This window comes from Seriola lalandi, unplaced genomic scaffold (genome assembly GCF_002814215.2).
Source record: "Seriola lalandi dorsalis isolate HSWRI2012SDOR001 ecotype SW California unplaced genomic scaffold, Sedor1 jcf7180002054196, whole genome shotgun sequence".
Lineage (NCBI taxonomy): Eukaryota > Metazoa > Chordata > Actinopteri > Carangiformes > Carangidae > Seriola > Seriola lalandi.
The window spans coordinates 7,213-19,694 of record NW_019524749.1 but is presented as its reverse complement, the minus strand read 5'-3'; the positions used below and the strand labels follow the sequence as shown (position 1 = coordinate 19,694).

The 12,482-nt window shown below is 43.3% G+C and overlaps 2 protein-coding genes across 2 annotated transcripts in view; one reads left to right on the top strand and one right to left on the bottom strand.

Moving 5' to 3' along the window:
• Positions 1–8,933, top strand: part of LOC111653403 (protein-methionine sulfoxide oxidase mical3b-like) — a gene marked incomplete at its 5' end in the record, with an annotated part of 21,265 nt that extends 12,332 nt beyond the window's left edge. Inside the window, 13 exons of the mRNA XM_087173406.1 lie at positions 687–790; positions 1,334–1,406; positions 1,556–1,721; positions 2,310–2,512; positions 3,327–3,992; positions 4,070–4,158; positions 5,213–5,263; positions 5,390–5,635; positions 5,988–6,081; positions 6,188–6,238; positions 6,663–6,762; positions 6,884–6,957; positions 7,530–8,933. Coding sequence (XP_087029532.1) covers positions 687–790; positions 1,334–1,406; positions 1,556–1,721; positions 2,310–2,512; positions 3,327–3,992; positions 4,070–4,158; positions 5,213–5,263; positions 5,390–5,635; positions 5,988–6,081; positions 6,188–6,238; positions 6,663–6,762; positions 6,884–6,957; positions 7,530–7,714 — 2,102 coding nt within the window. The remainder of the gene's footprint in view (positions 1–686; positions 791–1,333; positions 1,407–1,555; positions 1,722–2,309; positions 2,513–3,326; positions 3,993–4,069; positions 4,159–5,212; positions 5,264–5,389; positions 5,636–5,987; positions 6,082–6,187; positions 6,239–6,662; positions 6,763–6,883; positions 6,958–7,529) is intronic.
• A 423-nt stretch (positions 8,934–9,356) lies between these two features.
• lta4h (leukotriene A4 hydrolase) lies at positions 9,357–12,107 on the bottom strand. Its single transcript, XM_023404007.2, has 12 exons — positions 11,941–12,107; positions 11,775–11,798; positions 11,595–11,665; positions 11,278–11,389; positions 11,057–11,201; positions 10,867–10,970; positions 10,573–10,643; positions 10,431–10,485; positions 10,254–10,349; positions 10,070–10,152; positions 9,882–9,986; positions 9,357–9,686 (listed from the first exon to the last, which is right to left on the bottom strand). Exons 1-12 carry the CDS (start codon positions 12,070–12,072, stop codon positions 9,548–9,550), a joined length of 1,137 nt encoding a protein of 378 aa, XP_023259775.1. The 5' UTR covers positions 12,073–12,107; the 3' UTR covers positions 9,357–9,547.
• Positions 12,108–12,482: the final 375 nt, after the last annotated feature.

Sequence of the window (12,482 nt, the reverse complement as noted above, 5' to 3'; positions counted from 1 at the left end):
CGTTTAAAGAGAAGATCCTCTGTACCAGCTGTGTTCTGCCGAACAGTGTCAGTACAATAATAATAAATACATTCTGTATGCTTATAACTGATACTTTAATACTTGTACTGTATTCTCTAACCACACCCAGCAGTGATGTTACCATGTACTGGAGTACACCTGTGCATCACTGCAGCCAGGTGAGAGGTCAGCAGGTATAGAGGAGGCTCCTGTCAGTCCATCAGACTGATTTCACACTCATCACTGCTGCTGCCCAGGGTCGTCTGATTACAACCACATGATGGTGTCATGTGACCTCTGAGTGTGTGTGTTCCTGTCAGTGTGTGTGCTGCAGTGCGTTAGAGCCTGGAGCCTCGACCAACCTTCTGTGGTCGTCTATCTCAGACTGTGGCTTTATGTGTGTTGCTGCTGGTGTGTGTGTTGGTTTATTTTTATATCACAGAGTGTGTATTGTGTGTTTGAGCTTCAGGACAAACGAGATCTCCTGTTTGTTTGGATAAAAATCTCAGCGGCCAATCAGAGCAGAGAGTTTGAAGTCTGAGGCAGAACATGATTTGAATGTTGGTATAAAAACCACATGAGGTTCAAGTCAGTGATCCAACATCTGGTGATGGAGATAATCTGAGCTGCTGTGAACATCTGTCTGAACACCTGCCCTGATGTGTTTTCCTTCTGTTGTGTCTCAGGGAGGTTTTACTGCCTTCAGCACTTTGACTGTCGTCTGAACGCCACGACCGTGAGGAAGAGACCGGCGCCATCTGACAGAGCTGCTTCACACCGAACGTCTATAGTAAGAAACCGGAAGGTTTTATGAAGGAAACAGTGTTAATCAGTGAAAGTATTTATACTGTTAACGAGTTGGTTACTGAAAACAGATGAACTGTCAGTTTGAGAGTAATAAATGAAAGCAGTTAAACTGTCCTTTGAGGAGATGAAGGGACTGAGATTTCACAGATTTTCACAGGTTTGTGACTGAAAACAGTTGAAGTGTGAATACATCAGCTCAACATTTTGAAATGTCAGAAACTGTGAGTAGTTGAAGTGTCAGTTAGTGTGTATGTGACAGCAGCTGTAACATAAGTGTTGGTCTGTGAAAGCAGCTGAAGTGCTGTGTTACCTGACTGGTGACAGGTGAGTTGATGAGAAATAAAAGTGTTGGTGGTATCAGAGGATTCTGGCCCTGGTCCTGGTGTAGAGTCTCTGGGTGATTGACAGGTGGTCATCGGGGTGTAACTTGTTGTTTTCCTGCAGGTGTCTCTTTTGTTGTTGTTGACAGACAAATCACCTGATGTATGATCACTACACTCACTGCGTATGTTTTTTTTCCCTGCAGGCGTCTCTAGCTTCAGCTCCCTCGCTCTCCTCCACTGACTCTCTGATCTCAGCCGACCACCGCCGCCCGTCAGGTGAGCTCTCTTCACCTGCATCGTGCTTTCAGTCTTCTTACCTGTTCACACTGAGCATGCTCCTTAAACTGGAATCAATGTGGGCTTTAGTGTGTGTGTGTTTCTGTGTGTGTCTGTGTGTGTGTGCGGCTGTGTTGGGGTGTTTGCAGCGGTTTCTGTGATGGCGGCGATGCCTGAGAGGGTGGAGCTGGAAAACTACCGACGGAGCTCCACCAAGGCAGAGAAGGAGCTTGAGGAGGAACCCAAGGAGGTCTCTGAGGAGACCCTGAACTGGTTCAACCTGGGCGTGGAGCAGAAACACAACCGCAGGTCCAGGTTAGAGAAGACCGAGCTGTATGCAAGGTCATTAGTGACAAAAACACATGAACTGGTAGAATTAAAAAAAAACAAACGTTGAACTCAAACCAACTTTAAGTTAAAATTTTAATGAAATTTTAAATAGAAATGTTTTAATTGAAATTGTTCATTATTCCACATTTATGTCAGGGGTGTAAAATATAAGTCAAAACTGAAAATGGCTTCACTGTATTTTTACATTGAAATTATGAGTGCGACTTTGTAAATCAAATGTTCGGGCCAGTAGGTTCATGTTATTTTTAAATTTACAGTTATGAATTTTAATGTAAAATGAGTCTAAGTTGTGACTTCTTAAATCACATAAATGACTTTTTTATGTCAGTATTGTGACATTTGATTTTATGTCAAATTTATAATTTACTTAATCAATAGTTTGACATGTTTTATCATCACTATTTTTGATTAAAGCTTTGATGTTCCATAATTTGGACACACAGTAAGTGTTTTACTAACTTTTCATTGATTAATTTTCCTTCCAGTACTGGTCTTCCATACACACCCCTCCTCCCCCCCCTCCTCTGTGTGACCTTGTTTTTCTGTTTTCAGTTCAGAGTCTGAGATGGAGGAGGAGGAGGGGGAGAACAGAGGAGGAGGTCGACATCGTGTGACTTCAGAGGAGGCCAGAAGTTCATGGAAGGAAACTCTGCAGCTTCACCTGAGAAACACCCAGGAAGAGGAGGGGGAGGAGGAGGAGGGGGAAGTAGAGGAGGATGAGGAGGCGGGAGGCAGTGAGGTGGAGACCAGCGACGGTGAGTCTCAGTGTGAATACTTTGTTGTTTTGTTTGTGATGTGTTTTTATGTAGTGTACGTGTGTTGTAATGTGTTGTGTCATGTGTCTCCCCCTGCTGGTAGAGGGGGAGTACAGCCCTTGGGAGATGGAGCGTCGTTCAGGTCTGTGGCTCCTGATAGAGGAGGAGACAGGTAGAAACCAAAACAAGCTAAACTCGCTCATGTGACCATTTAACAACATTAAAATTATTTCACTTTTAAACTTGTTTTTTATCATTGTTTTATGTTCGTCCTCAACTTCATCACTTTGTAACTGTGTTTTGAAAGGAGCTATATAAATAAATCTTATTATTATTATATTATATCATTATTTTCAGCAGCGTTTGTTGAACACAACTTTATTTCTGTTTACTGATGGTTTAAGTTACACAGACGGTAAAAGTTTTTACTATGAATCCTGCTTCATTAACACAAATGTGGTTCTATATGAGATTTAATGACATGAATAAAGAATAACAGATTTAAAGTTCTATATCATTATTATTATTATTTATACAGTAGATCTTAAATGGAAACATGCAAATATAAATAATGATGACTTTATTTGTATATGATTTATGATTTATTTATGTCACAATTATTGATTATTGAAAACTGATTTAAAGTAAACAGTGATTAAAAAGTGTTTGTTCTTTTTTGTTTTTTGAACATTGTTTCAAATTCAGTTTGATTAAATAGTCAGTTCTACGTTATATATTAGTTCTTCTTCCTCTAACATCCCAAACTAACTCTTGTTTTCTTTTTCTCCCCACCCCTCCCCCCTCCCTTTCCCAGAGGAGGACCTCACTCCTGGCGTCTCTCAGAGTCCCTCCCCAGCTGAAGGAAGTGACATCACACACTCTGTCACACCTGTGGAGCCGGACTCCACCTCCAGCCTGTCATCATGTATCACTTCCTCCACACCTTCATCTGTGACTCCGCCCCCCTGCACCACAACCTCCACTGCCTCCTTCATCGCCACACCTGACTCCACCCACGATGAGGGCAGAGACACAGCTCTGCCCACACACCTCACACCTGCTATCGTCACGGAAACAGTTGCCCAGAGACATGTCCCCCGACAACCTGTTGCTGGAGGGCGGGGCTCGTTCGATGACATCAGTCCTGAGCTGCCCCCGAAGAAGCCCCTACTGTTGCAGGAGAGAGGGGCGGGCACAGATGAGGAAGTGGCGGAGTCAGAGTGGATGAGGAGGAGGAAGAGACATAAAGGAGCTCACAGCCTCCCCCCTCGCCTCCTCCTTCCCCCTCTGCAGGGCGGGAGCGGGGCTCTTCTCCTCCAGCTAAAGGGTCTCAGGGAGACTCTGCCTCCCGGACAGGTGGAGGTGGAAGGAGGCGGGGCCAGAGCTCTGTGGAGGGCAGTGTTCTCTGGAAACAAGAGGGAGAAGAGAGGCAGGACTTTACCTCCAGAGAGAGAAACAGCCAATCAGAGGAGAGCTAAAGGTGATGATGTAATAAACACCCATTCAGACAGAGTGAGGTCACTGTGATGATGTAATAACAGTACTTCCTGTCTCCAGATGTGAGAGGAGGTCTGAGTCTGACGGAAGAGTCTGAACTGGACTCGTCCACTCTGCTCCAGAGATGTTCACTGACACCCAGAAACAATGTAAGACTCAAACACATGACAGCTTTCAACATCGTCAACAACTTCACCGACACAACACTGTACCACACACCAACCAATCAGAGTAAGGGTTAGGGTTAATAGTGGCCCAGAGTTGAATATGTAAAGTTTCTGAACACCTTCAGTTCTCTCTACCTCTGGTCTATAAGTCTTAATTATCAACAGTATCAGAGGCTGCACCTCTGTGCTGAGTGAAGGGATCAGACTATTACCTGGATAACTGTAGATATTCGGAGGTGACCTGTCCTGTCTGGTGTTTGTAGCTGCGTTTGGAGCTGTTTGACATCACAGCTGAAATTCAGAGATTCACAATAAAGGAGGAGGAGGAGGAGAACCAGGAGGTATCAGCTGTTGTGTTTTATAGTGTTGTGATGGTGGTTAAGTCTAAGTTCTATGACTAGCAAACTAGAGACTGAATGAAGCCCTCTGCCGTGATCATAGAAGAGATTTTACCCACAAACCTTAGCTGCAGAGGTGAGACTAAAGACTTGAAACCCTGACTTATCTCAGCTACCCTGAGACACAACTTGGCCTTTTTTCAACGGACTCATCTGACTTGGCTTGCTAATTCTACCTTAGACTTGTCGCCTGGGACTTGTCTCCACTGATGTAAGACTTGAGTCTTGATTCGAGCCTCGTCTCGACTGATTTAACACTTCATTTAAACTTGTCTTGACTGACTTGAAACTTGACTTGGAATTCGATTAACTAAAGATTAATCTTGTCTTTTTTCTGATTGACTTGAGTCCTGGACTGATCAGGATTCACCTGGGATTTGATTTAAACTGTCAACTGTCTTGTACTTGTCACCGCTGACTTGGCTGGTCTATTCTCTTAAACTCTTAAACTTGTCTTTGCCATCTTAAAACTGGACTTAGACCTTTGTCAACTGACTTGAGACTTGACTTGGACCTGCCCTTGCCGCTGAGGACTTAAAAACCTTAGCGATCTTAGTATTTTAATTCATTTTTATTCAACTTGTGTGTTTTCCATCTTAATGATTGATTTTGACAACATATTTCTTCTTGTGTCTCAGCCTGCGTATGTTCCTCATGCTCTGGCTTTTAAACGATCGTACGCCATCAAGGTACAGTCAGATATCGTCAGTACTGAGGGTCTCAGCAGGGTTATAGTTTCAGTCTAATCATCTAAAGTCCTCTCACACTCTGGTTGACTGTAATTTCATAAAACTCTGTTGTTTGTATCGTTCCAGAGACGCTCTGTGAAGGACAGAGTTCCCCTCCAGGACTCTGATGGACAGTCCTCTTGTCCCACAGAGGTTGTGGGGGTCCTGGTCCAGCCCAAAGAGCCGTCCAGTCTGAGTGTGAAGGAGACCATGTTCCAAAGAGGACAACAGGACGAGGACGAAGACCTGGATACAAAAATCACCCGACGAGTTCAGAGAGCTGCTCGAAGACAGGCCAAACAGGAACAGCTAAAGAGACTTCACAAGGCTCAGGTGAGTTTACCTGAGGACAGAGACAGTCATGGACACATGGAGGTCCAGCTCGAAGTCCCGGGGGTTGGAACCACAGCTGTCAGGGCTCAGACTAAATAAACTGAACCTCGGGTGTTCTCTCAGGTGTTCGCTCAGGGGTTCTCTCAGGGGTTCTCTCAGATGTTCTCTCAGAGGTTCTCTCAGATGTTCTCTCAGATGTTCTCTCAGGTTATCTCTCAGGTTATCTCTCAGGGGTTCTCTCAGATGTTCTCTCAGATGTTCTCTCAGGGGTTCTCTCAGGGGTTCTCTCAGAGGTTCTCTCAGATGTTCTCTCAGATGTTCTCTCAGGTAAGAGTCTGTGAATGTGTTTCAGATGATCCAGAGACAGCTGCAGCAGGTGGAGGAGAAACAGAGGCAGCTGGAGGAGAGAGGAGTGATGGTGGAGAAAGCTCTCAGAGGAGAAGCTGGTACAGATACTGTATATATACACACTGATATAGACACACAGACTGTATATAAACACATACACACACAGACTGAATGATCACCTTAACTCACCTGTGTTTGTGTCAGATTACTGGGGCGAATCTAACGACAGTCAAGACCTCGACCTTCACTTGGGAGGTTTGTTCACTTTCTGATTCTTCTTATTAAACTCATTGTACTGTAGGTTACTCGAGTATACTGCACTTTAACTGTGGTTTCCTGCAGTTTCCTGTAGTTTACAATAGTATATTATTATAGTATATACCTTTTTCTATCTTTACTGTTCTATACTATACCACACACTGCCATACCATGGGTAGGGTTACTATTCTGTACCATATACTTTTGTCCACTATATTACACTATACTATAAAATACTGTAGTATACAGTTATACCATAAAACAATATACAATATAAACTACTCCTGCAGTATACTATATTTTATACTATATCGAAACAGTTGAGATGATACTGTATACATACAGTTCCAATATACCACGTTTTTTAGTTTTTTTTAGTTTCATCATTATCATACTACAATATACAATACTGTCTCTGTAGGACTGGGTAGACTGGATAATCCGGCTCTGATGCAGCAGTGGTTCCAGCTGGTTCAGCAGAAGAACTCTCTGGTTCGATATGAATCTGAACTCATGATATTGTGAGTATCTGACCTTTGACCCGCAGTTTAAATCCAGGAGAAATTGGTTCAGCAGGGATGTGGTCATCAGGACTTGACCCTAGATCAGGGTTCAGATTTTGACCCGTGTGCTGTGTTTCAGCGCTCGAGAGCTGGAGTTGGAGGACAGACAGAGTCGACTGCAGCAGGAGCTCAGAGAGAGGATGGCAGTGGAGGGTAAGACTCATTAACATGACTGATTAAATCAAGCAGGAATTCCTCTCAGCCTCTGATTCAAACCTTTAAACTCTATCATGAATCTCATACAAATATGAAACACATGATCCTGTAGCAGCAGAGGATTAGGGTTGGGCAGTCTTTCTATATTGTGGTGTTGGTACTTTTGCTTTAATAATTAAGTATCAGTTGAATGAGTGGCAGGTTAATGTGAGCTAAGAGCAAAGACTTAAAAAACATTAACAGTGACCAATTAACCAAACTGCAAAGAAGTCAAACAGAAACCTGAGAGATTTGTTTTCGACTGTAAATATGAAGATTCATGGAATTAGAGTCAATAACATTCATAGAAAATCTGTTAAATTTAAATTATATAAAAATTTAAATGTATCTAATTCAGAATTTGCTAGAGAAATAAATGTGTAGAAATGTTAATGTGACAGAAATAAGACGGTATCATCAGTGAAGAGTCAGATATTTCTGTCTAATGGTTTGATGCAGACATAAAACACAGTTACTGGATCTAATGTGTGTGGCGTGGTGTTGTGGTGTGTGGTGTTGTGGTCATGCAGACCACCTGAAGGAGGACTGGCAGCTGGTGGAGGAGCGTTTGATCCTGGAGGAGATGTTGGAGGTGGTGGAGCAAAGAGACTCTCTGGTGTCTCTGCTGGAGGAACAGAGACTGCAGGAACGGCAGGAAGACCAGGACCTGGAGGAAGTCATGATGACCCGGGGACTGGGACTCAGCTGGAGCTGAAACTGGTCTGAACTGGTCTGAACTAATCTGCAGGTACTCTGCTGGACTTGAGCCAGTCTGGACACCAATACTATGCTAACCGCTGTTCTTTGACTTTTTGAGAATTTGGTCCAAAACTGAAGTGGACTCATGGAGACCAAACCCAGAACAGACAAGTATGAATCCATTTTCAAAAGCGTAAGAACAGAAACAGACCTGAAGACAGCCAGAGACGTGTTTGTCCCATCAGCTCCTGTGAGATTCTGATTCCAGATTACAGTTGAACTGAACTCTACGGTACCAGATAGATAATGTCCTCAGTGTCCCAGAGCAGAGATAACAGTTTCAGACACGTCTCAACTGGTTCTAGAGGACAGACCACTTCAGAGACCACGTTGACCCTCAGTCCATCATATTCCAATCAAATCCCCCACTTAGAGCCCAGATTTAATTCCATTAAGAAATTCTATTCCTGAAATTATCAACCCCCCCACCCCCCACCCCCCACCCATATTCAACTCATCCTGTAAGTGACTAACTTTAACTAGTTAACTGAGTAACTTGAACTGGTTAACTCAGTGACTCGAACTGGTATACGGAGTAACTTGAACTTGTTAACTGAGTAACTTGAACTGGTTAACTGATTAACGAACTATCAACAGAGTAACTTGAACTGGTTAACTTAGTGACTCGAACTGGTTAACGGAGTAACTTGAACTGGTTAACTGAGTAACTTGAACTATTAACAGAGTAACTTGAACTGGTTAACTGATTAACTTGAACTGGTTAACTTAGTAACTTGAACTGGTTAACTTAGTAACTTGAACTGGTTAACTGAGTAGCTTGAACTAGTTAACTGTGTAACAAACTATTAACAGAGTATCTTGAACTGGTTAACTTAGTAACTGGAACTGAGTAACTTGAACTAGTTAACAGTGACTTGAACTAGTAAACTGAGTGGTGATCAGGTTTTAGGTCCACCACTGTAGCGATGGCAACAGTTTGAGCTTTAGAACTAAATGTTTAGCAGTAAATTCTGAGCTGTATTAAAGTAGTTGTATTGATTATTGTGCCAACACCATCAGCTGTTGATCACCTGTCTGCCTTATCTCATCTCCACTTGCCATTGATCAATAACTGTTTATTAATCCTCTTCCTATGAACATGTTGATGTCATGTGATGAGCAGGTGGTTATTAATGTGACTAACTCTAATGGTCTAATAAAGACTTTAACTTTGATCCCCCTGGTCTGAAATTTTGTCCTCAGTCCTTCAGGTTCTCTGTTCTTCTTCCTCTTTAACATGTTCTGTGCTGCAATTCTTCCTGTTGCTTCATGTGAACAAATGATGGAGAAACTGGTAACACAATGAACCCACAGAGAGGCTGTTGATGATCACATGAGGATGTTCATCACTCCACAAACACAAGTCTCAGATTTTCCAGATGATTTGACTCAGTCATATTCATCTTTTCTTTTAGTTAAACTGGATTTTCATATTGATCACTGAGAACGTTCTCAGCACAAACATGAATCTGCTTTACACTGAATTTAGTTCTGTTTTCTGATTAATTTGAAGTTTACTGTGGAGGTCGCCCTAAAGATCACCTGGTCACTAGTTGATGGAAACCTCTTTATAAACCAGAGAAGCAGAAGACACAGAGTCACTTCAGGCAGATTTTTATTTCTTTATAAAATAATTTCTTCTGACATGAAACATGTTCATCCAGAGAAACTAAAAATCATCACAAACAGTCTGAGAGGAAACAGCTGACAGGTGAGCGTGAAGAATGAAGAGCTTTGATTGGCTGCTGATACTATAGTCTGGTGTATTAATACTGGTTTCTGACTAGTTTTACAGACTGGTGGTTTGGCTGGCGTCCACTTTCAGGTCTTTGGCGACCAGTCCGGAGGTGACCGGGTGCATTGCTGCCCGGTGAGCCAGGAACACTCGCACCGCTTCCTCACGGTACTTTTCAAAGTTAAAGACCTCTCTGAAAATAAGAGACTGGGTCAGTTAAACAAGCCACAACTCATCATTTCATTATTACATTCATTATACAAGAAGAAACTAGATTCATTAAAATACATTTATTAATTAGGAAATAGATTCATTAAACTACATTTATTAAATAGAAACTAAATTCCGACTGAAGGAAAACGAAGCGCAGGTGGATCTGAGTTCGTACCTGAACAGTGGTCTTGTGAACTTCATCCGTCCCTGTTCAGTCGCCATCTTCAGTGCCATGGGAACAGCTTCTTCCCACTTGGACCGAACACACAACCTCAGCCACCTGCAGGGAGAAGACAGCTAATCAGGAGGAGGAGGATTTAAAGTCAAAGTAAATCTACTGAGGACCTGATCCAAGACTCTCACCTGAAGTGGATCTCTGAGTTCATACAGGTGTTGAAACCATAAACATCCTGCATCTTCTTCACATGAGTCAGAGGAAGAGGATCCTGAGGACATAGACAGGTGAAGTGGACCTAGATTTAGTGGACTGTGGTGAGCTGAAGTGGACTTTAAGTGAAGTGGACTGTGGTGCGCTTAAGTGGTTTACCTCCTGAAGCAGGAGGGACAGGAACTCGATTAGCTGGTGGGATGACAGAGCCTTCACGTCACACTCTTTAAAGCTGCTCAGATCCTGGTCTTTGGCCTGAAGGGGGACATGGGACAGAAGTTTTGTAACTGTACATAAAGACAATAAGAACAGGTCCACATCAGGTCCAGGTCTTACCTTGATCCATCTCTGGCTCAGAGCGATGCAGGCGTCTGCCAGCGTGGTGTCATACCTGAAATCCAACGATGAAACTACATCAACAAACTGATCAGGTAGAAGGACTTGTAGACCTGATGGAGGTCTTAAAGGATCTACTTACTGAGGTTTGACAGGAGGCATCCCTGGAGTGAACATCCAGGCGTTCCAGTCCACCTTGTTCAGGACATCCACCTCAGAGACAGAACAGGGACCATTACTCAAAGAACCTGGAGAACTGAACAAACCTCAAACACCTTTGGGTTCTCTGAGAACACTAAAGTCCACAATCTAGACCTTACACATTCTGATTCAACTTCCTCCACTGGAATCAAAACCTCAGACCTTTCTTTTAGTCCTCAAACGTCTCATTTCAGCAGCTGACCCCCCACCCGTCAAGCATCCAGGTGTGTCTCACCTTGTCTTTGAAGTAGGTGAACAGGTAGTTCTTCCACTCCTCTGAAGTGACACTGCTGTAGGCGAACATCTGGATGTAGGACTTGACAAACCCCATGAACACCTCTGAGGGACACACATCAACAGGTGAGTAAACAATCTAAATACAGTCATGAGGTAGTCTGATGTAAACAAGTGTGTGCAGGTGTCACCTGGGCCTCCCATCAGCTCCTCCAGGTGATACAACAGAGCAAAGCCTTTCTCATAGGGGACAGAGGAGAAGGCGTCGTCGGGGTCGACGTCCTGCAGACTGGGGATAAGGTTCGTCAAAGGGTTGTTGGCCCCGAAGGTGTTCACCTGAGAGACGACACGGACAGGTAAAAAACTGGACAAACTCAGATCGCTTAGTAGGCAACAGGGTTCAGGTTCTCACCGAGTCCTGTAGGTCCTTCCAGCCCCCCATGGCTTTAAACTGTCTGAACTGTTCACTCTCCATACTCCTCCCAATCATCCTCTCCAGGTAGACGGTGTGACCCTCGTTCAACCTGAGGACACAACAACGAGCAGCTGCAGAGTCTCAACAGTAAACTGAAAAGTGAAGGAATGAGTGAAGACGTCCCCACCTGTCCAACTGGTAACGTGGTGGAGAAAAAGAAACACTGTGTATTTAATGTTCTGTTTTTGATGTTGCCGACTAAACTGCAAACAAAAATTGACTTGATTGATCATACTGTGTGAGTATGTGTTTACCAGAAGTGTTCCCAGGTCTTGTTGGTCACCAGATTACCAGTCCAGCTGTGGGAGATCTCATGGGCGATCACCTGACGGGATGAACACGTCATGAACACAACACATATACATACAGTACATACTGTATATAGATATATACACATGAAGCTCAACATTAGAACAGTGTCAAGTTTTACTCACATTAGACAGAGATTTATCTCCTGCCTGTAAAGAGACAAACACTCAGTAAACCGATGATCAGAGGTCACATGAGTCTGTTACACAGCTCAGGTGATGTGAGCACTTCACCAATAATCTTATGAATTTCACAGTTATGATGTTGATGTGTTGATATGTGAATGTATACCAGCAGTGTCGGCGTGGCGAAGGTCAGACAGGGGTTCTCCATGCCTCCATAGGGGAAAGATGGAGGAAGAACCAGGATGTCATACTGTCCCCAGACGTACGGTCCAGCCAGATCCTCAGCGCTCTTCAACATGGTCTCCGTCTGAAAGACACAGACACTTGAACTTCAGTCCAGGCCTTGGTAAGAGAGGTGACCAACAACCTGATGGCCGGTTTGACTGAAGTCCAGAGATCCTGTGTGGAGGTGGAGAAACTTCCAGAAAGACAACCTACTTCATGGCAGAGTGTCCAGACAAAGCTCCTTTGCAAAAAAATCACTGAGAGGACTCAGACTCTAATACTACAGGAAGTGACTAGACTTTAATATTTATAACACACAGTTCAATGCCAGTTGGCAAGTTAAAAATTTAATCTACTTAAAAAACATCATAGAAAAACATCGTAAAAATGTCAGTGCAGTAAGGCGTAAAAATGTCATAAAAAAGTCATAGTATAGTAAGGCATAAAAACAACATTAGATAGTAAGGCATGAAAGGCAAAAGA

Excerpts from the sequence above, each read along its gene's own strand:
- lta4h (XM_023404007.2), bottom strand. The coding sequence starts at position 12,072 with ATGTTGAAGAGCGCTGAGGATCTGGCTGGACCGTACGTCTGGGGACAG. Across the intron at positions 11,390-11,594 it reads AAGACCTGGGAACACTTCTG|GTTGAACGAGGGTCACACCG; the intron begins GTAAACACATAC and ends TTGTGTCCTCAG. Across the intron at positions 10,153-10,253 it reads TGTCCCTCCTGCTTCAGGAG|GATCCTCTTCCTCTGACTCA; the intron begins GTAAACCACTTA and ends CTATGTCCTCAG.